Source organism: Herpailurus yagouaroundi, unplaced genomic scaffold (genome assembly GCF_014898765.1).
Source record: "Herpailurus yagouaroundi ecotype Mexico unplaced genomic scaffold, PumYag 250, whole genome shotgun sequence".
Lineage (NCBI taxonomy): Eukaryota > Metazoa > Chordata > Mammalia > Carnivora > Felidae > Herpailurus > Herpailurus yagouaroundi.
The window spans coordinates 2,108,053-2,131,789 of NW_024412467.1; the positions used below are offsets into that span (position 1 = coordinate 2,108,053).

The window sequence follows — 23,737 nt, forward strand, 5'->3', positions numbered from 1 at the left end:
TGTGGCTTGATCAGTACAGTAGGAGGACCATGTGTCAGAGGCCCCAAATTCTGGCTGTTTCTCGAAGCTAGGCTAAACTCGCTGAGACGCTCAACAGAGACTTGTTGAGCCCCTTCTAAGTGCCAGTCATGCTGCTGCTTCCCCCACACTTCCATTCCGCGGAGGCTGGGGGCGGGACCGTGAGCGGACATCCACAACATAAATATGACATTATATTCAACACTCCCATCGTTTAGCTACTTGAATCAAAAGGGCCCAGATCAGTGGTTTTCCAACATTCCCCCCCCCCCCCCCGGACATGGACTTTGACCTTGAAATGTATTCTGACTTGGAAACCCACCACACTGGCCGATTCACAGCTCGGTGCAGGTTGGGGTTCAGGCCCCACTCCTCACATGTCTCCTCAGGAACTTCTGTGGGACGTTTCCGAATCATCCAGGCATTCTGATGGCTACTGTCTGGTTGACTGTTGATCTGGAAGGGCTCACTTTTGCCTGCCTTGTTTATGGCTTCTCTCACCTTCGTGCCCTTCTTTCTCCCTGTGGAATCCCCCCCTTTGTACACGCACGCTCTGACTAGGTGCCTCCTCGCAGCCACCTTGCAGGGTGGTCAGGCCCTGCGGCCATCAGCGATTTCCTTCAAGCGGCCACTTTCCACCTGGATAGGCAGAGGCATCCGAAAGTGTCACACGTACTCAGCCACCTCGGGTAATGTGCCTTCTGGACACGCAACAGATGTCTGGGGCCGTCGCTCAAGTGTGTGCAGGAGGGAGCCTCCCCAGAAGTATGCACTCTTGGGGCACCTGGGTGGCTCAGTCGGTTAAGCATCGGACTTCGGCTCAGGTCATGATCTCACGGTTTGTGAGTTCGAGCCCCGCGTCCGGCTCCGTGCTGACAGCTCGGAGCCTGGAGCCTGTTCCGGATTCTGTCTCCCTTTCTCTCTGCCCCTCCCCTGCTCATACTCTGTCTCTGTCTCCCTCAAAAGTAAACATTAAAAAATAAATAAATAAAAGAAGTAACAGCGCTCTTGGCATTCCCGTAAACCTTCACTACCCTTCCAGCTCCTCCAGGACCAATCTCTTTATGGGACATGTATGTGGCCACACAGCTTCCATAGACTGAGCTCTCCTACAAGGACTCAAGAGGGAATCCAATGATGGGTTTTTTTTTTAATTTTTAATGTAATTTATGATTTTTTTTAATATTTAGGGAAAAGTTACAAAAGATGTGGAGTTTTCCCATAGTCCCGTCCCTAGACTTTCCCTAACGTTAACGTCCCGCATAACCATAATATAGTCATCAGTGCCAGGGGATTCACATTGTCACAATATGACTAACTGTCACCTTTGTGTCTTTAAGCAAGGGCATCATAGAGCCTCCAGAGGGGACCAAGATCTACAAGGATTCCTGGGACTTTGAACCCTATTTGAACATCTTGAATGCTGCTGTAGGAGATGAGATATTTCTTCACTCATCCTGGATAAAAGAATACTTCACTTGGGCGGGATTTAAGGATTACAACCTGGTGGTCAGGGTACGCCATAAGTGTTGTCTGTCTTTGCTCTTGTATTATGGAACTAGAGGAAACCCCCTGAGCATTCCAGTTTATTTCTCAATAAGCCTGCCTTAAGCGCCAAATGTAGGGCATGTTCCCTCAGGTCCAGCTCACTTTGGCTTTGGGAGCATTCTTGTCCCATGATTGTTGTTGTGGGTTTTGTGGGTGTTCTGTTTTGTTTAGCATTGGCAGAAACAGCTCTTTACGCTGTGGGGCTGGAAGGTGCTACCCACCTGACTTGTAGCTGGGTGACATAGAAACAGGTGCCTCCTATCTGCAGCTGTGGTAAGAATCAGATTGCACAAACCATGAGGTTTAAGCACAAGGTTAAGTGCTAGATCTAGGCTGGAGGTCTGAAACTTATATTCGCTGCAGCACGTACATAACAGGGCTCACAAGCCAAGCGGTTCGGGTTATAACCTGGCCACCGAAGCTAAAAGTGTCTCCAAAAGCAAAGTAAATACTAACAGGTAGGAGGTGCAAGAGAAAGAGGGAGCCACAGTGGGCCAGGAGTACTGCAGGGGCTGGAGTAACCAGCCACTCCCATGTATATTTTATCCGGCTTCTATTTAGTGCGCAAAGTTTAGGGACAGCGCATCAGGCAATAGACAACATTCGCTCTTAGAGACAAGGACTGGGGCCCCTCAGAGTGAGGACTATTCCCAGGTTTACCTTTCAACCCCTGAACGGTAATACCAGGCAATTCTTGCCGTTCTTAAAGGCAATGATTCCTAAAACCTGGCCTGGGGGTCGGTGCCAGTCTATGACAATGATTTCTCCAGTCAGTGGTGAGTAAGTTTGAGTATGCTTACGAGTATGGTTACAAAGTTGTCAGCTTTCTTTTCTTGGGATGAATTGTCATTATTCCAATTAGGTCCTCTCTGTTTTTGAAGTGTCAAAGCATTCTTCCCCTAATGAAATAAAAGTAGATGTAAGACTTGTTTTGAGTCCTCACTGGGAAATAAAATGCGGTTGACTCTTGAGTGACACTTATAAGCAGATTTTTTAACAATTGAGGACTGTAAATATAATACTGTATATATGTAAATTCTCCTATGTATTTCTTTTTTTCAATGTAGTGTGTATTGATTTGGAGACAGCAGGGGAGGGGCAGAGAGAGAGAGAGAGAGAGAGAGAGAGAGAGAGAGAGAGAGAATCCCAAGCAGGCTCCATGCTGTTAGCACAGAGCCTGATGTAGGGCTCGAACTCACGAACCATGAGATCATGACCTGAGCCAGAACCAAGAGTCAGACGTTTAAATGACTGAGCCACCCAGGTGCCCCTCTTAGGATTCTCTTAATAACACTTTTTCTCTAGCTTACTTTATTGTAAGAATGCAGTATACAATACATATTACATAAAAAACGTGTTTATGTTTTATGTTACCGGTAAGGCTTCTAGTCAACATGCTATTATATTGTGGGGGAGTCAAGTTATACATGGCGTTTCAGGTGCACAGGAGTGGGAGCAGGAAGGGGTCTGTGCCCCCAACCCTTTGTGTCATTCAAAGGCACTACATCAGTGCTTATATTAGCTCCCGAATATTTTTTAGGAAATTGTCTTTGAAGTCCAGAGACCTGGAGAGCATTGGTCTAAATGATTACTTTCAGTTGGACAATCAGTATGAAAAAGAGAAAATATTTGGAATTTTCCATGAAGCCATGGCTGTTTAGCTGCTATTTAATGATGAGAAACATTGCACATTTTATTTCTTCCTTTGCCTACAAACTTATCATGGTGTTTGCTGTCTCATTACTAACAATACTCAAGATGATGATAATCTTCTCTGTAAACTTGATTGAAGTTAGTGATGTGAAGAAGCTTGCTTGTGTAGAAGGTTAGGATTTGAATGTTATCAGTTCAAGAGAGAGAGATTGAGGGAGGGAATATACGAACTCCAATTCATTGCTATCATTTAAGGATGTTTGGGTCTTACACAGTCCAGGATTTTTAGAAGACTTTGACCACCAGACTTACATGCTTCTTGCCTTTACCATGTTGTCATTTGCACAGATGATTGAAACAGATGAGGACTTCAGCCCTTTTCCTGGAGGATATGACTATTTGGTTGACTTTCTAGACTTATCCTTTCCAAAAGAAAGACCAAGCCGGGAACACCCGTATGAGGAAGTAAGCAGCAAATTGCTCCTTCCTGTCTACCTTTCTTCCTTCCTTTTTAAATCCACTTTTTATTTTAGAGTAATTTTAGATTTACGGAAAAGCTTGCGAGGATGGTACAGAAGATCGTTAACACCTTCCTTTACTGTGGTAGTTGTCACAACTAATGAGGCAGTGTTGAAACATAATTATTAACTGAAGTCCATACTTGCTGCTTTTTGAGTCCATTGCAAAGATTGGCTCCTCTACATGCTTACTGCCCAAACCCGACCCGCTTAAGCTATCATCAGACCCGCAAGCCTCGAGATCTCTGCCTCCTTCCCCCCAGTGGACCTAGTGGGCATCCCTATAAAAGGAATTCAGTCAACATAAATCAACACATCTTTGATTGAGCTCCAGTTTTGAGCAAATCCTTGCCCTGTGGCGCCATAATGGAAAGGGAGAGCTATTGCTTTGGAGACCGCTCCAAGCTTAGGACTGGTGCCCCCTCCCTGCTGATTATAGGCTTTGAGTAAGTGATTTAACCTGTCCAAGCCTTGGTTTTTTCTTTCCATGGGACGTATTCCCACTCTACCACTTTGTGGTAGTCACATAACTAATAATATACAGGAGCATGCACTGTAATTTTAAATTCTATGTGAATATAAACATAACGACCATTCGGGAAATTAGGAGGATATACGGTCTGCCCTTGAACTTGTTACTTGTGCCATATAAACGCACACTACTTTAATTGTAGTGGTTTAAACGTACCTTTGGATAACAGATGTGTTCTTAAACGACCTTTTAATAATTTGATTTGTATTTTAAGATTTAGTAAAGTACTTGCTATTGAAGAGAATCCTAGGTCGAAACTTCAGTACAACCAATGACTGATCGCCTGCTTTCTGGGTTTTAAAAAAAACTGGGTTTTCACATAGAGGAGAACCCTGTGTTGAAGCACCCATTTTAAGCAAAATGGATCTATTACATTTATTGCTTTATTTAACAAATGCATAGCTCTAAGCACTTTATAAACATTAAGTCATTTATTCGGCAGCAACCTATGGACAGAGATCACTATATCCCCCACTTCTGGATGAGGGTAACGCCATACCGGCGGTCAGGAACTTGCCCGCAGGCTGTCCAGCTGGCAAGCAGTGGGGCACAGGGCTGACCTCTGCTGTCTGGCTCTAGAGTCTAGCTAGACTCTAGGCTCTAGACTTTAGCCACTATGTTGCTCCTCAGATTCTGAATTTACAAAATCTGTACATTGAGGTATGTGTTCGCCTTCAAGGAGATATATCTTCAGACTTTTCTGATTAACAAGTTCATGTAAAATATTCAATGGAAGGTCGCTTTTTCACATCTGCTGGGTAAAGCAAGCAAGCAACCGCTTGCTGCGGATTTAAATGCACCGGGAAGTGCATCATCATCATGCCTGGTGCTCTGTGATGTGGCTCTCGGTGCTTTTATCTGCCAGGACCTTAGGGAGATTTTCTCATGCTGAGGATGCTGAGGTTTGCTTATGCCTACCCTTGGAAGCGCTCCTAGAGTCCTCTCATGCTGCCCGTTTCTGTTTTTTTTTTTTTTCTTTTAAACCATTAATTGCCTTTCAAAGCTCATAAGTATATCTTCTGTCTCACCAGCTCTCCGTGTCTCCTAGATGCATGGCCTCTGCAGTCCACTTCCTCCTGCTCCAATCTGGATGAGCTCCTCTGGGTCTCTACAGATCTGTCACCCTGCGACGTCCCTTACCTGCCTCCAGACCCCGGCCAGGTCCCAACCTTCTTTGCTTTTACATTTTCTGCTTAAGTCACTGCCACAGAAGGGATGCGTGGGAGCTGAACTTGACATAGTTTCCTGCCTCGCGTCGCAAGGCAGTTTAGCCAAGCGCACGACGCTGGCTAGCAGGTCACCTTGCATGGACGTGGAGGGCGTTGCTCCTATGGCCTCTCCCCGTGTGCCCTGATGCTTACCGCAGGCTGATCTTTCTTCCTTTGTAAGTGACTTTGGAGAAGTAAGGGATTCATCTGTATTTACCAGTGACAAGACCTTTCCCCAGCTGGTGTAGGGCTCTCTGTGTCTGTCTAGGACTTGTCATCGGTGGGCTTTACCTAAAGGCAGGGATCACATGCTTCAGTGCTCACCGCTGGCTCAAGGCAGGTTGGAAACAGGAGAGCAGGGTGGGGACTATCACGTGGAAGGGGGCAGCGCCTGATGAGCCCCAGCTGATCGGAATATTCCAGAGAACTCAAAAGCCTGGATTTTTATGTGAAATACCCAGATTTACAAATGAGCACAAAACTAACTCAGTTTTTTAAAAAGGGACCGCGGGCTCTATGACCTGCGAGCTAGGCTGTTTGGTCAGGGGGTCACCAGTTTAAGTTATGGGGGTGAGCAGCTAGCTGTTAGGTCGGGGGTCCCCTAAGCTCCAAAGTGTGGAGCTCCTGGCTTTGGGACATCACGAGGAAACCACCCCCTTGGGCTCCCGCCAGAATCCATTCCATTTACTCAGAGAACTGTCTGAAGGTATTCAGTGAGAACAGCGCGTAGGGCCATAGGAACAGGTCAGCGGTTGCATGTACGTCAGGCTGTGTGTCCTCACATCGCCCTTGGGACCCACCTCTGCCCCCTGCACGTCTGGACGCCCCTCCCCACGCGCTCTGGGACGCTGCAGACTCTGTCTTTGGTTGCCCCTCCTCAGCCTACATTCCAGATTGAAGTTAGTTGAAATCTCTTGCTGCTCAACGACTCCCTTTGTTTCCTGTTCCGTGACAGCTGATACCTGTATACGTGCGTTGTGAACACGTTGGTTGGGCCTGAGAGTGCACAGAACACAGGTGGTTTATTGCGTGTGACCGGTCCATCTTTTCAAACTGAAGTCCTTTGTCCATTCCTGTGACTCTACCCCTGGGGTTTTTTCGCTTCCCGACTATTCTCCTGCATTCTTCCAGGGTCTCTCTTTCTCCAGGCATCACTTAAAGTTCTTGTTTCCCCCCAGGGTTCTGTGTTCACATCACTCTTCCTCCCGCGCCTCTTCCTGGGCGATGTCATCTGCTGGTACCGCATCTCCACTAATGAGTCCAAAATCTGTATGTCCTGCCCCACAACACGCTCGGGCTTGAGATTCTTTCCAGTCAGCAGCCCGCCCGATATCGCCACCCCATCTCCAAATCCTCATCACCTCCTTTTCAACCTGTTCAAATTCCAGCTCATCCTCTTCCTTCTCTAGAACCGCTTTTTTCTTCTTTTCTGGATTTTTGGCAGCATTGACCCCCGACGATGAGCCGCGCTTGACACGGTGACCCTTTCCCTCACCCCCAAAGCTCATCAGTCACCAGGACCTTCCCATCTGTACCCCAAATCCTTCTCAGTTGTGTCCCCCGGTCTTCTGTGTGCTCTTCTCCAGATTGAAAGGTTAGAAAGGTCATCTCCTTGCCCGGTGCGAGGAATGAGACCTCAGGCTTACGAGGGGCAGGCTCATCCCGGCCCAACTGCAGTCACGTTTCTAAATCTTCTGGTGGAAGAACAGAGCCGCTGAGCTGTGTCCGCGCTCACAGCGGATGTCATCTTTTTGGAGGGAAGGTGCAGGCGAGACAAGTAAACCACGGTGTCCATCTCATCACCCTACGTCACGTAATGGCGTGTCATTTCCGGAAGTTGGCATCTAGTGGCTTCCGTGTGCTGTTTCCCAGGGACAAATCCGACGCCCGATACCGAGAAAGCTCCTGGTGACCTTTAGCGCTGGTGCGGCTGCCGTGTCGAAGCCACCGCGGATCTTTGCACACTTCTTTTTATAAATGATATCAGTTTTTTCTCCCAACAGTCCTGTAAGAGAGGAAACTGAGGCTGAGCCAGGTTAAGGTCACCTGAGTAGTAAGCCCTCGGCTGACGCTCCAAACCATCTCTGCTTGTCTGCTAATCCTGAACTCCTCTGACGCCTCCCCCGAGCTTCCGTGTCGGGAGTTGAGATTCTCGAAAGGGAAGGGCCTGACCCCCTACCTGAGGCGGTCTTGCTGTGAGGCAGGCCCGAAACCCGCAGACGGCCGGAGACCCGGATGCTCGGCTGTGCCGCAGAATGTTCCAGCGGGAGACTGGAACGCGCCACTTTGAGAATAACTGTAGCGCCCACTTGTGCAGAAAGCTTACCGTGCAGCGGGAGTCTTGGATGTGCGTCGACTCAGTTAATCTCACAGCCACCCTCGGAGGAAGGTTCCGTCATCTGCGTTCTGTAGATGAGGAGACTGAGGCACAGAGCGGTTGCTAATTCCACACGCTGGAACGTGGATTTCGAGCCAGCGATGTGACTGTGCCACGAGGCTTGCTTCCCCAGCTCCAGACCCCTTTCCCGTTTTCCTTCCCTCACTTCCTGCTGAGCTCAGGTCCCTTCTCTCCAACCAACCCCCCACTCCCACCCCGGCCTGTGACATCTACTGTGACTGCCCGGGTCCCTGCCGTCCCAGACAGCTGCTTCTCCCAGGGACATGAGGGGTCGGTACTCGGTGCTGGCTGGGTCACCCCTGCTCTTCCTTCCGTGTCTGTTTCAGATTCGGAGCCGGGTCGACGTCATCAGACATGTGGTAAAGAACGGTCTTCTCTGGGACGACTTGTATATAGGATTCCAAACCCGGCTGCAAAGGAGTCCTGACATATACCATCACCTGTAAGTTGGAAAGTGCCTGGCACGTGCGAGGCCACTGTGGAGGACGCCGCGGATATATAAGCAGAGTCAGGGACTGACTGTGCCCCCATATTCTGGTGGATGTGCGAATTCCACCATTAGAGCTTCAATCCTTTGTTAACCTGTAAAAAGCAAATCTGATTACAAAAGTAATATTTTAAAGAGTCATTTATACCTTCACACGGATGTGTTTCAGTTCCTTTCTGGAACTGAACCACATTTCCTTGGTACAAGAAATGAAAGGACATTATGAGAGGGAAGGAGGGGGTTTGCCAAGACAAGAATGAGGGGCAGTGTTTACGTGACAAAGTCATGGTCATTGAAGACAGACCTTTCCCACATCACATTTTGGCCTGTGCTCAACTCCAGCGTGCATTTGGAGGACGGTTTGGTTAGGGGGGATGGCCCACTGAGTGTCTGCCCGCCCTCCACTTCAAAAACCATGTAAGTCTCCTGTTACACGACTGTACATCTTTAAGACTATACTTGGAATATTTGAGCTGAGACATCAGAAAGGCCCGTTGGCCATGTTTACATTTGCCAAAGAATCACCAAGAGGGAGAATCGTTTCTTATCACTACCACTGACCCTCTGAAAAGTGCAGGAATTTCACTGTAAGTAAGCAAAATGTACCATCTGCCTCGGCCTTGAGCCCGCAGCACAGGCGTGTCTCTCTTTTACCGATTTCCTTTTGAACGTTTTAAAATTATTTTTAGAAAATGTAAAGAATGGTGAAGCATGCGAAGTAAAAAGTAAATAACACCACCCCACCCATCCCGCAAAACCCTGTTTCCTGCCTCTCCCCCCGCCCACTCACCAGAGCTCTCTCGGTAACTCTCTTCAAGTTCAGTGCGTATCAGTCATCCCAGGCCTGTTTCTGTCAACATTTCTCTGGTACGATGTCCCATACAGTTGGAGGGAAAAGTTTGTTGTTGCCGCTAATTTTTAAATATAATCTGAGTACGAAAGATCAGTGGCTTGCATTTTTTTTTTTTTTACTCATCAGTGTTATCTTTGGCATCCCTCGTGTTGAGACACACACAGATCAGCCTCAGTTTTTTATTTAAAGATTTTAGTTTTACGTAATCTCTACACCCAAGGTGGGGCTCAGACTCACGACCCCGAGATCAAGAGTCGCGTGCTCCACCGACCGAGCCGGCCGGGAGTCCCGAACCTCAAACTTTTTAATGGCTGTAAAACATGTTTGACTTTTGTTCATTTTGAACAGAACATATGCCTGACTTCTTGTTCTGGAAACACAGGAATGAGGCCACTTTTGGGGAGATTCAAGAGGTTATTTTCTTAAGAAAATAGTTTCCTCTTGTAGGATATTGGTGCTAAAGACTATTTTGTTCTGTTGTTTGGTAATGAAGGTCATAAATGTAAGAGGATCGCCTAATGAATCATGGGAAACAGTCACAGCCCAGTTTATCTTTGTCTCTCTTCAAATGGGATTTATGAGTTTATTGAACATTTTACTGGTTGTAAAGATAATATATCTCCACTGTAGAAAGTTTGAGGAAAGGTATTTAAAAATTCAAAAAAGAGTTAAAACCACCAATGTCTCCACCCCTCAGAGAGAGCCGTTTATATCTGGTTAATCTTTCCTTTTCATTTATAAGCACCTACACATGCGCTTTCTGTAAACATCCAGTAATATTGTATGTACTTTTAAAAATGTTTATTTATATTAGAGAGAGAGCACATGAGAGAAAGGGGGAGGGGCGGGGGGGAGCGGGAGAGAGAATCCCAAGTAGGCTCACACTGTCAGCGCAGAGCCCGATATGGGACTTGAACTCACGGACTGTAAGATCATGACCTGAGCAGAAATCAAGAGTCGGACGCTTAACCGACTGAGCCCCCCAGGCGCCCCTAATATCATGTGTCCCTTTGTACCTACGTGTTTACTGAACAATCTTTGATCTACCTGTAAGTTGTTTCTAACTTTTCACTGTTGGATGATGTGGCGGGTTAACCTGTCGGTGTTTCTTGTCAGGGCGGTTTCCTCAGGACACATTCCCACGAGCGGAGCTGCAGGATCCGGCGAGCACACAGCGCATAGGCTTTGGGCACAGTCTGCCCACTTGTTCAGGAAGCCAGTTTATCTCCCCAGATACACGTAGGAGAGGACCCAGCTACCTGGACCCTCACTAGTACCGGGTCCTAATCCTTTTGTGTACAGAATACTAATCTATATTTTCACATACGAGAATTGCTTAAAGCAAGGCCCACCACGATAAGATAAAAATAAGACACAGTTGTCCTGGTTTAAGGGTCCGCATTCAACACACTGAAAATGCCAGGCACTGAAACAGTACAGAAGCCCCATCTCTTAGGGGAGGGCTCAGTACCAGGTACCAAACAGATCTTGGCCAAACAGCCGTCATGGAAATTTCCAAAACGTATTTCCGCGCTTTATCTCCTATACAGGTTTTGGAACCATTTTCAAATAAAACTCCCTCTCACGCCACCCAACTGGAGGTCCTTCCTGATGCACTGTGGGTAGAGCAGACCTGAGCTTTCCAGGTGAGGCATGCCGTAAGTCTGGGAGACACCCTTGTCGTAAATCCTGTCACTCTCTCTTGGGCGTCCAAATTAGGCAGGCGCCATACCTGTCAGAAAACCTGACTTTCAGGGGAGTGAGAAGAGCTAACATTACAAGAAGAACATTCAAGTTTAGAGATAAAGAAAGAAAATGAGCGGTGGGTACATCCAGTCCAAGTCCGTAGAGCGTTTGGTCTGGTTGACGTGAACATACGGCCAGTTAAAAAACAAGACGGAAGTTATCCCAGGAGGGCAGTGAGTGTTCAGAGCTAAATCCTGAACACAGAGCAGCAGAAGAAACCAAAGGGAGGAAAACTGAAAAACAGAGTATGATGGAAAATATCACCTCCCCATTTGCCATAGTCCTCTCCCTTTTTCAAGCTGATAGAGATCAGTTTGTCTGTCAAATCGGATTTGACATTTCTTCCTACCGCTTGGGATGGGATCTTATTAACTGAATTAAAAGTTATGTTTCCTCACACTTACTATTAGAAAGACCACATAATATTATTACAAAGATAGTAAATTCTTTGCCTCATGCATTTATTTAGATATTTATCCCACCAACACTGTCTCATCACGTTGTACGGCAATAACCTGTTTTCTGCTCATTAGACTCTGATTTTCTGACTAGTAAACTCTCTTGCTTTTGTATCCCTAGTGCTTAGCGCCGTGCCCCGTGCACATACGATGTTAGTCGTGGTATGCATTCAGGGAGGGAAGGAACAGTGCGTTTCTGTCTCCCACTCTCAGTACGACTTGCCTCTTAAACTGGGCTTCAGTGTCCTTACCAGTAAAATTAAGGATCGAAATAAAACATTTCTTTTTCAGTTGTTAAGTTCTTTGTTCCCTATTCTAGCCCTTTGCTCCATACCCCAGTCCCGCACAAGGCATCGGGCTAGATCTTCTAAATTAGGATTATAAACCAAAAGGGAGGCCAAGGGAATTCACATATTACTGGATTATAAGGTGGACTAAATAAGCACTATGTTTGTGTTACAAACTAAGTGTTGGGAGTACTGAGGAGGGAGAGATTACATCTGACTTTTTGAAATGACCAGGAAGAACATTATGGAGCAGGTAGTATTTGGGGACCGTGGAGAGGCGAGGTGGTGTTCGGAGAGTGGCTCGAAGTTTGGGTAAAGTGCTTAATGAAGCTAAAACAGAGGGGAGGGATGGTGGAAAGAATATTCCAGACAGAAAGAGTGGCTGAAGTGAAAAGGGAGAAAAATGCAAGGTGGACTGGAGCCTTGAAGAGTCCTCCTGGGACAACAGAATAAGGGAAGTGGAGAAGAGGCATGAGTGGCCCTGAGGGAGCAGGGTCAGGGGGCCTCCGTGAAGGTGCTGAGTGCGTTTAGTAGTTAGAGAGGCCAGGAGGCATGGAAGGTGAGGAGGTAACGGACAGAAAAAGCACAGAGTTCACGGTCTCGGAGCCAGAGCAGTTCTGAAAGATGGACAGGGACGCTTCTGTGTAAGTGGGTGAACGAAATGGAGCGGTGATGAAGGCTACAGTCAGGAGGCCAGCGTGTGCATTTTCAAGTTGCCGCGTCAGGAAGGCAATAAAGTATGGCGGTCAGCACCTCCGACTTGGAATCTGACTTCTCAAATTAAAATCTGGGCTTTGTCACCTACTGGATGACCTTGGGCAAATTAGTGAACCTCCCTATGTCTCAGGTTTTCATCTGTAAAGTAGACATAATGATAGCACCCACTCTCAGGGTTGTGTCACGGGTAAGTCACTGCTGAGTGAGTGAGTAGCATGTGATAAGTGGACAATAAATGTTAACTTTGTCGGCCTGATGAAATAGACAGGAGAGTCCTGTGACCTACAGTCAGCCACATGGTGAATCTGTAAAAAGTCGGGAGAAGAACCGTATAGTTCAGTTCACAACCCAGTTTCAGACTCCTGCTGACCTTTGAAGCATCAAAGACTATGTAACTTGGACTAAAGAACAAGACAAAAAATGTGTCCCAATGCAACAAAAAATGAAAAAGTATTAAAGTGACATTTACCCTTAATGTCTTTAATTCACAGAGATGCCAAACAACATAGAAAATTCAAGAATTTACTGATGCTACGTCTTGAACACAGGACGCTTATACCAAAGGGACTTATGCCTTATTGAAATCAACAGTGGATAATTACATGTTGCATTTGTGAGACGTTCACATATGTTTGTGGATCACTACATAGCCAGATAATTTAGATTTCACTTATTCCATGCACAATTCTCTGTAAAAGAGGTGATGAACCCTACAGGAACAGAATGTCTATGGGAAACCAATCATAACAGGAAGAGATGTGAATCTGAGGGTTGAAGAAATAGAACAGGAGGAGACAGAATTCACTCAAGGACAACGAGGAAACTGGAAGGGGGTGAGGTAACAAAAGGTGGGTTGGAAAAAGAGAAGAAGGAAGAGAAACGGATAAACGAGTGACTGTAAGAAGAAAGCAGGAAGGAGAAAAACTTAAAATAGTATTATGAAAGAAGAATCTAACAATAGACATTTTGTTCCTTAATAGGTTGATTCCCCAAATAGGGTCCGTTAAGAGAGTCAGGTATGAGCACTTGTGGGCTATTTTGAAAAAGATTGTCGAAATGCATGCATTTGCCAAAACAAGGCTGCAGAGGCTGCCCTAAAAGGAAAACTTTCATTGGGACTGAAATTATCTTGATTCTGGGGCAAAATTAGTCATTTCCTGCAGCTTATAAATTCTAACAAATGGAAAGATCTTTGGCTAATAAAAAAAAAAAATGAACACTAGCTAGTAATGAGTTTTGTAGACAAAAATCTCTCAAAATCAATAGAAAAGTCAACAACAAGCATCCATGCCTTGAAAAAGTTGGGAAATCCTCTTCTGACCGTACAAAAACATCGTTTCAGTGGTTGAGATAGGCAACTAATTTATCTAGTTTCTGCTACTGTCTGTAATTTTGGGTGATATTTGCACGATTAAGGCACAGCCATGCACATGTATCCCTAGGAAATGTGATTGTTCACAAGGTTGCTATTTTACGTGTTGATGTTGCTAGTACAACACACGCACACACACACCTCTCATCGACTGAACTTCAATGTTGATTTTCTGACTGTACATACTACCTGTTTAATTCTGAAGACACAAGAATCCAGTGGTGAATTTACCTCCTTAAATATCTGAATTCACACTTCGTAATGGAAAGGTTGATCTATTTCTCATGACAATGAATACCAATGATGTTTCATTTTTCTGGTTCACCTCACACATTATGCATGTAATTCAGGAATTGTATTTTGTGATTTACACTGTGTGGTAAACTATTCAATCATTGCTGAAAAATAAATGTAATATATATCGATCACATGTATGTTAAAATGTATATGATGAGCAAAGAAAAGATCATTTAAAAATGTGGACTCATTTTCTCGCCATTAAGCCCATCTTTACTTTCATGCTGACTTTCCGGTGACATCCTTCTGATTCCCTCTCTCCAACAATTCTTTCATATCACCAGGACCGCCAGGGCATCGACCCTGCGTGCCCTCACTTTGTTCCTTACTCCTCTTAGATGGCTCTTTTCTACCTGTGTCCGCATCACCCTCTTCTTTCTTGTTCTCTACCCCACATCACCTGCCCTCTTTCCCTCTCGTATCTCATTTCCATGACTCAAACCAAAAACTGTGAAATCATCCTTTGTGCCTTGCTCTGACATCCGCTGCAGCAGCAAATCCTGTTACCTCCGCCTTCAAAATATACCCGGAGCCTATCCACTTCGTACCCCCTGCACTGCTATCAAAATCCAGAGACAGAGGAAACTCACGGAAATCATCTTGGCATCGGGGGCTGATTTTGCCTCCTGCCATGGATAGGCATCTGCCCATTCCAAAAGCCAAAAACCCGAATGCCTTGAAAATCACTCACACTCAAGGGGTGCCGGGAAAGCTGTTCGCGGGGAGGTGGCTTGCAGACTGCACAGACCTACCATAAAGCCACGGTAGAGAGTGTCCAGGAAGCTGCCAGGCTGCTATTCATCTCACACTTTGGGAGCTCCACAGTAGAGCAACTGAGATGTAAGAGCCGGAACGGAAGCCACTGCCTTCATGAGTGCCCCCCCTCCAGTGCCCTTCTCAAACAAAGCTTAACTCTGAACTCGGCAGCCAGGGGGAAAGATTTATTCTCGCACTGCAGGCAACGAAGAGGAGATTTGGAGCTGAGAGGCAATACGTTGATAATTAAAACACACACTTGATAAAAATTTGTATTGTAATCGCCAGGGTAACCAGTGAAGGAATAGTAGAAGAAGGTGTAACCACAAAAGTAACACAGGGAAGATGAAATGATTTAAAAATATTAACCTGCGAAAGAAGCCCACAAAAGAGAAAATAATAGAACAGATAGGATGAATAGAAAGCAAACACCCAGATGGGAGAGTATATCAATATTTGCATTAAATATAAATGGACTAAATGCTCTCATTAAAAGAGACAGGAACAGACTGGATTTCAAAAGATGCTTTTTGGGGTGGGAGATGGGCCAAATGGATGAAGGGGGGTGAGAAGTACAAGCTTTCAGTTATGGAATGACTAATCCCAGGGATGAAAGGTATAGCATAGGGAATATAGTCAGTGGTATTGTAACAGCATTGTATGGTGACAGATGGTAGCTATACTTGGGGTGAACATAGCATAATGTGTAAATCTGTCAAATCACTTAAGTTGTACACCTGAGACTAATATTTTGTGTCAGCTATTCTTCAGTTAAAAAAAAAAACCTCTTTGGCTGCTTATGAGACACATTTTTAAAAGATAAGCATACTGAAAGCATGAAAGAAAAAAAATGGGGGAATATATACTATAAAAACACTAATAAAAGATGGTACAGCTATCTTAATGTCAGATAAAGTGGAACACTCCGTAATGATAAAAAGGTTTTTTTTTAATTCCAGTATAATTAAATACAGTGTTATATTGGTTTAAGGTGTACAATATAGTCATTCGATAATTCCATGTATCACTCGGTGCTCATCACAAGAAGTATATTCTTAATCCCCATCACCTACTTCACCCATCCCCTGCTCCCCCACCCCTCTGGGAACCATCTGTTTGTTTGCTGTAGGTAAGATCCTGTTTGTTGATTTGTCTCCTGTTTTCTTTGTTTGTTTGTTTTGTTTCTTATATTCCACATATGAGTGAAATCATATATTTATCTTGTTCTGGCTGACTTATTTCACTTAGCATTATACTCTCTAGATCCATCCATGTTGGTGCAAAAGGCAAGGTTTCATCCTTTTTTTATAGCTGAATAATATTACGTGTGTGTGTGTGTGTGTGTGTGTGTGTGTGTGTGTGTGTGTGTGTATCCATTCATTAGTCAGTGGACACTTAGGCTGGCTCCATACTTTGGTTATTGTAGATAATGCTGCTATAAACATAGGGGTGCATATATCTTTGCAGATTAGTGTTTTTATATTCTTTGAGTAAATACCCAATAGTGGGATTACTGGATCATAGGGTAATTCTATTTTTAATTTCTTGAGGAACTTCCATATTGTTGTCCACAGTGGCTGCACAGTTTGCATTCCCACCAACAGAGCATGAGGTTTCCTTTGGTTCTGCATCCTCACCAACACTTGTTTCTTGTGTTTTTGATTTGAGCCGTTGTGACAGGTGGGAGGTGATATCTCACTGTGGTTTTGATTTGCATTTCCCTGATGATGAGTGATGTTGTGCATCTTTTCATGTGTCTGTTGGCCATCTGGACGTCTTCTGCCCATTTTTTAATTGGATTGTTTGGGTTTTTTGTGTGTCTGTTGAGTTGTGTAGATTCTCTATATGTTTTGGATACTAACCCTTAATCAGCTATGTCATTTAAAAATATCTTCTCCCATTCAGCAGGCTGTTTTTTAATTTTGTTGATTGTTTCCTTTGCTGTGCAGAAGATTTTTATTTTGATGAAGTCCCAATAGTTTATTTTTGATTCCCCACCCCCTTGCCTCAGGAGTCCTATCTATGAAAAAGTTGCTATAGCTGATGTGAACGAAATTACTGCCTGTGCTCTCTCCTGGGATTTTTATGGTTTCAGGTCTCACATTTAGGTCTTTAATCCATTTTGAGTTTATTTTTGTGTATGGGTTAAGAAAGTGGTCCAATTGCATTGTTTTGCATGTAGCTGACCAATTTTCCCAACACCATTTGTTGAAGAGACTGTCTTTTTTCCATTGTATATTCTTGCCTCCTTTGTCAAAGATTAATGGGCCATATAATGATGGGTTTATTTTGGGCTCTCTATCTTGTTTCACTGATCTGTGTGTCTGTTTTTGTGTCAGTACCATGCTGTTTTGATTACTACAGCTTTGTACTATATCTTGAAATCTGGGATTGTGACACTCCTCACTTTGTTTTTCTTTACAAGATTGCTTTGGCTATTTGGGGTCTTTTGTGATTCTATACAAATTTTAGATTGTTCTAGTTCTATGAAAAATGCTGTTGGTATTTTGATAAGGATTGCATTAAATCTGTAGGTTGCTTTGGGTGGTATAGACATTTTAACAATATTTGTTTTTCCAGTCCATGAGCATGGAATATCTTTCTGTTTATGTTGTCTTCAATTTCTTTCATCAATGGTTTGTAGCTTTCACCTCCTTGGTTAAGTAGAATCCTAGATATTTTATTATTTTTGGTGCAATTGTAAATGGGACTGTTTTCTTAATTCCTCTTTCTGCTACTTTGTTATCAGTATGTAGAAATGCAATGGATTTCTGTCTATTGACTTTTTATCCTGCAACCTTACTGAATTTATTTATCACTTCTAGTAGCTTCCTGGTGGAGTCTTGGGGGCTTTCTATATACAGTATCATGTCATCTACAAATAGTGAAAGTTTTATTTCTTCCTCAACAGTTTGGATACCTTTTATTCCTTTCCCTTGTCTGATTGCTGTGGCTAGAATTTCTAATACTATGTTGAATAAAAGTGGGGAGAGTGGACATCCTCATCTTATGCCTGATTTTAGGGGAAAAGTTCTCAGTTTTTCACCATTGAGTATGATGTTGTCTGTGGGTTTTTTATATACGGCCTTTATTATGTTGATGTACGTTCCTCTAAACCTAATTTGTTGAGGGTTTTCATCATGAATGGATGTTGTACTTTGTCAAGTGCTTTTTCTGCATCATCTGAAATTTTCATATGGCTTTTATCAATGTCATGCATTGATTTGTGAATGTTGAACCACTCTTGCATCCCAGAAAGAACTTCCACTTCATTGTGGTACATGATTTTTTTAAAGTATTGTTGGGTGCTGGCCTCATAGAATGAATTTGAAAGCTTTCCTTCCTCTTCTATTTTTTTGGAATAGTTTCAGAAGAGTAGGTGTTAACTCTTCTATAAATGCTTGGTGAAATTCACCTGTGAAGCCATCTGGTCCTGGACTTTTGTTTATTGGCAGCTTTTTGATTACTGACTCAATTTCTTTGCTGGTAATCGACCTGTTCAAATTTCCTCTCTCTTTCTGGTGGTTTTTGGGTGGTTATAGGTTCCAGGAATTTTATTCATTTCTTCTAGGTGGTCCAGTTTGTTGGCATATAAGTTTTCATAATATTCTTTTACAATCCTTTTTTTCCCCTGTAGTGTTGGTTTCTTCTGTTTCATTTCTGATTTTATTTGACTCCTCTCTGTTATTTTGATGAGTCTGGCTAAGGGTTTATCAATTTTGTTGATCTTTTCAAAGAACCAGCTCCTGGTCTTATTGATCTAATCTATTGTTTTTTTTTTAGTTTCTGTTTTGCTTATTTCTGCTCTAATCTTTATTATTTCCTTCTTTCTACTGGTTTTGGGTTTTGTTTGTTCTTCTTTTATAGCTCCTCTAGGTGTAAGGTTAGGTTGTTTAATTGAGATTTTTCTTCTTGAGGTAGGCCTGTATTTCTATTAACTTCCCTCTTAAAACAGCTTTTGCTGCATCCCAAAGATTTGGGACCATTGTGTTTTCATTTTCATTTGTCTCCATATATTTTTTATTTCCTCTTTGATTTCCTTAAAATTTTTAAAAAATGTTTATTTATTTTGAGAGGAAAGGGAGGGAGAAAGAAGGGAGGGAGGGGGGGCACAGAGAGAGAGAGAGAATCCCAAGCAGGCTCTGTGCAGCCAATGCGGGGCTCCACCTCACGAACTGTGAGATCGTGACCTGAACCAAAGTCAAGAGTTGGACATTTAAACAACTGACCCACGCAGCTGCCCCTCCTCTTTGATTTCTTAACTGACCCATTTCTTGTGTAGTAGCATGTTATTTAACCTTCATGTATTTGTGTTCCTTCCAGATTTTTTGTTGTGGTTGACTTCTAGTTTCATAGTCGGAAAAGACACATGGTATTACTTCAACTTTTTGAGTGTGTTGAGACTTGTTTTGTGGCCTAATATGTGATCTATTCTGGAGAATGTTCCATGTGCACTGAAAAAGAATATTCTGCTGTTTTAGGATGGAATACTTTGAACATATCTGTTAGATCCATCTGGTCCAGTGTATCATTCAAAGCCACTGCTTTCCTTGTTGATTTTTTGTTTGGATGATCTGTCCATTAATGTAAATGGGGTGTTAAAGCCCCCTACTATTATTTCATTCCTATGGATTACTTCCTTTATGTTTGTTACTAGTTGCTTTATGTATTTGGGTGCTCCCATGTTGGGTGAATTAATATTTACCATTGTTATATCTTCTTATTGGATTGTTCCCTTTGTAATCATGAAGTGTCTTTCTTTGTCTCTTTGTTATAGTCATTGCTTTAAAGTCTACTTCGTCTGATACAAATGTTGCTACTCTGGCTTTCTTTTGACGTCTGTTAGGTTGGTAAATGTTTCTCCATCCCCCAATCTGCAGGTATCTTTAGTTCTGAATGAGTCTCTTGTAGGCAGCATAAAGATAGATCTTGATTTTTTTTTTAATCCATTCTGTCATCTTATGTCTTTTGATTGGATCATTTAGTCCATTTACACTCAAAGTAATTATTGATAGGTATGTGCTTAATTGCCATTTTGTTACTTATATTATGGTTAATCTTATAGTTCTTCTCCGTCCCTTTCTTCTCTTGCTTTCTTCTCTTGGATGCTAGCTTTCTTTAGTGATTATACTTGGCTTCCCTTTTCTCTTTATTTTTTTGTATATCTGTTACCGAATTTTGGTTTTTCATTACCATTCAGTTTATATATAACATCTTCTGCGTATAGCAGTCTGTATTAAGTCGATGGTTGCTCAAGTTTTTACCCATTCTAAAGCACTAAATTTTTACTCCTCTCCCCTCCACGTTTTGGCTATATAGTGTCATACTTTACATCCTTTTATTTTGTGAACCCCTTGACTAATTTTTATAGATATACTTATTTTTATTGCTTTTGTGCTTCCTACTTTTCTTACTCCCACTTATGGTCTTTCCTTTCCATTCAAAGAGTCCCTTTTAACATTTCTTGTAAGGCTGGCTTAGTGGTGACGACTTCCTTTAACTTGTTTTTCTGAGAAACTCTTTGTCTCCTTGTATTCTCAATAATAGCCTTGCTGGATAGAGAATTCTTGGCTGCAGATCTTTTCTTTCCTTTTAGTATTTTGAATATATCATTCTATTAACTTCTGGCCTGCGAAATTTCTGCTGAAATATCAGCTGATAGCTTTATGGGGTTTCCTTTGTATGTATCTGATTTCTTTTCTCTTGCTGCTTTTTAAAATGTTTCTTTATCACTGCTTTTTGTCCTTTTAATTACTGTGACTTGGTGTGGACCTCCTAGGGTTGGTTTTGTTAGGGGCTCTCTGTGCCTCCTGGATCTGGATTTCTGTTTCCCTCCCCAGATTTGGAAAGTTTCCAGCTATGATTTCTTCGAATACATCTTCTTCCCCCAGCCCTTTTTTTTTCCTCTTCTGCTTCCAAGATCGCTGTAATGTGACTGTCATTCTCCTTGCTGATGGTGTTGCATTCCCTTAATCTATTTTCATTTTTTCATGATTTTTCTCTCTCTCCTGTTCAGCTTGATTGCTTTCAGTTACTCTGCCCTCCAGTTCACTGGTTCATTCTTCTGCCCCCCCCCCCCCAACTCTACTGTTTATTCTCTCTGGTGTATTTTTATTTTAATCATGGAGTTCTCCATCCCTGATTGGTTCTTTTTCATGTGTTCTGTGTCTTTCTTGAAAGTCTCGCTGAGTCTCTCCACTCTTTCTCGAGTCCGGTGAGTGTCTTTATGACTGTTACTTAAAATTCTCGGGCAGGCATGTTACTTACCTCCATTTCATTTAGCTCTCTTACTGAGATGTGGGACATATTCCTTTGTCTCCTCATTTTGTCTCCCTGTCTGCGTCTGTTCCTATCTGTTAGGAAAGTAAGCTACGTCTCCTGCTCCTGAAGGCCGTGGCCTTGTAAATAGCAGGTCCTGTGCGCCCGCCGTGTAATGTCCCCCGTTCTCCAGAACCTGGCGCTTCAGCAATGTCTCCTGTGTGTTGCACGTGCCCTGCTGTTGTGGCCGGGCTGTGTTTGCATAGTCCAGTTGGCTGTAATGTCTCCCTCTGCCTGACTGTGGGCAGTGTTTGATCCCTGTGTCGTTAGTGGGCCAGTCTGGGGCCGATTTGGGCTTGAATTGAGTCAGATCAGGCATTTGTCAGAGATGCAGTAGAAGAAAATGTTGGGGGGATTTCCTCTGTGTTGTCCCCTGAGGACCTTCGATTGGTGGGTGGGGCCTGCAGTTAGACCAGATGTCAGCCACAGTGGGGCTGCCGTAGGTGGTTATCTTTCCCCCGCCTTGGGGCTGGGGTCAGTTTGGTGTGACACGGGGCCCTATGGGGGTGCCCGCACACTGCCGGGTTGTGGCTCTGCTTTGGATGGACTTCTCCTGAGGGTGGGGCCACAGGATAACTGGGGGCCAGGGACACACTGCCATCAAGGCCAGTGCCAGTCTGCCGTGGGAGGGGATTTGCAACTAACCGGAAAACTCCTGCCGAGACCGAGATGAGTGGGATTTGAGCAGGGGCGGGCAGGGCACACTGTTTGCAAGCTGGGTGGAGACCGTTCCCACTTCCTTGGTTCTCGCAGGTGTCTGTGTATCTTGGCCGGGGGTCAGGGGAGGGAAACCGCACCTGCCAGCTCTTTTGCTCTTGGAGAAGTCTCCCGACAACCCCTGCCCTTCCAGCACCCACTCTGAGATTAGTGAACGAATCCCCTCCCATACACCCCAGGCACTTTTCAAACTGCTGCTTCTGTGCTGCATCTTAGCGGGGCTGTTTTTTGCGCTGTTTCTTTAAGGGCAGGGACTCAGTTTCCCATCCTCCTCTGGCTTACCTGGAGCCGAGCCCACTGATTTTTAAAGTTCCAGGTGTTAAGCCCCGCTGATTGTAAGAACCCACAGAGTTAGGCCTTCTGGTCTTCAAACCCAAACATTACGGGGATTTGTCTTCCTAATGCAGGTCCCTTGTGTTTTGGGTGCCTGGTGTGGGGTCTGCTCCTCTCTCCTCTCCCTCTGCACCTGCAGCATCCCTCCCAGGATCAGATGACCAGACCCAAGGCTCAGTTTGACTCCTGATCCAGTCTCCACCCTTCCTACCCTTTTCGATGTGGCCTCTTCTCTACATTTACCCATGGAGACTCCGTTCTGCCAGGATTCAGGCCATTTTCTGGGTCATCTGCACTGATGTGGGTGTTATCTAGTCATACCTGTGAACCGAAGTGAGCGTAGGATCCTCCTCCTCTGCCATCTTCCCCGGAAGTCTCCACAAGGATAGAAGTTTTAGTTAACCAGGAATACATAAAAATCTAAATTTGTATGTATATCATGGCAGAGCCTCAAAATGTATAAAGCAAAGAATGATATAACTAAATGAAGAAACAAAGTCAAATCGTAGTGAGGTATCTGAAAATGCCTCCAGTAAATGATGAACCGACCAGACACACACACACAAACTCAGTGAATACACAGACGATTTGAACAATACAATTAAATACAAAGTCCTCGTTGACGTCTAGAGAAACGTGCCCCCAACACCTGCACAATACCCATTCTTTTCAAGAATACACAGATCTTTTACACAAAATGATGATACCCTAAGCTGTAAGGCAAAGCTTTGAAGATTTCAAAGATTTAAATCGTGTGGTGTGTTCTCATTCGACAGCACGACTGAGATAAAAATCAGCAAGATAATTATGAAGTCACCATGTGTTTTGAAATTAAGAAATAACTTCTAATGTACTGCTCTACGTTGAGTGTTCAAGTAGAAGTGGAAATGTGGGAAAACTTTTCCATGCAGGCAGCTCACTGGCAGACCCACGGCGCGTCCCAGCGTTCACCGGCCTAGTAGACTCGCCAAGGACACGTTGAGAAAGGGCCACTCATCCTGTTCCATCGATCGACTGAATCTCGTTCTGCACCAGTGTCTCGATGTTCTCATTGTTTTCATCTGAAAGCAGGCGGGTGAATCCTCTCTTACTGCTCTCTTTCATCCACATTATCAATAGGACATTCCCGCACATCTTCTTTTCAGAACTTTAAGTCGGTTTCTCATGCTCTAGCTTGTTTTTGAAAAAACGTTGTACTAGACAATTTATCATTAGCAACTTTAGTCACATCTGGTGGGGATTAGAGAGATTCGAAGCAGGGAAGTGGTGCGGTGAGGCCGGGCCTAATGGAGGGCAGGCATAGAAGGAAAGGGACGGGGTGACGCTGAGATGTCCCGATGGAAAGACTTAATGCTCAAGGAGTTTTGAGGACCATTAAGTAACTGAAGTTATTTTCTTTGGTGAGCCAACTGCCCAAGGCAGGATACCCCAAGCCTTTTGCTTACTGCCACGGCATAAGTAGCTGACCCAAAAAGGAAGGCAAGACTTAGTATTCCCGAACTATGGTTTTATCTCTCTCTG

At 44.0% G+C, this 23,737-nt stretch overlaps 1 protein-coding gene across 6 annotated transcripts in view; it reads left to right on the top strand.

The window, feature by feature from the left end:
• LOC121020562 (cytidine monophosphate-N-acetylneuraminic acid hydroxylase) overlaps window positions 1-14,225 on the top strand; it is a 127,118-nt gene extending 112,893 nt beyond the window's left edge. For 5 of the 6 annotated variants that reach the window (XM_040460641.1, XM_040460640.1, XM_040460639.1 and 2 more), the window contains 5 exons: window positions 1,359-1,533; window positions 3,568-3,684; window positions 8,202-8,317; window positions 10,766-10,861; window positions 12,915-14,225. In XM_040460641.1, the coding sequence (XP_040316575.1) occupies window positions 1,359-1,533; window positions 3,568-3,684; window positions 8,202-8,317; window positions 10,766-10,841 (484 nt within the window). In that variant the 3' untranslated portion in view covers window positions 10,842-10,861; window positions 12,915-14,225. Of the gene's footprint in view, window positions 1-1,358; window positions 1,534-3,567; window positions 3,685-5,300; window positions 5,431-8,201; window positions 8,318-10,765; window positions 10,862-12,914 lie in introns of those variants that run through there. The other variant, XR_005786191.1, reaches the window with a different exon arrangement.
• The last annotated feature ends 9,512 nt before the right edge of the window (window positions 14,226-23,737 follow it).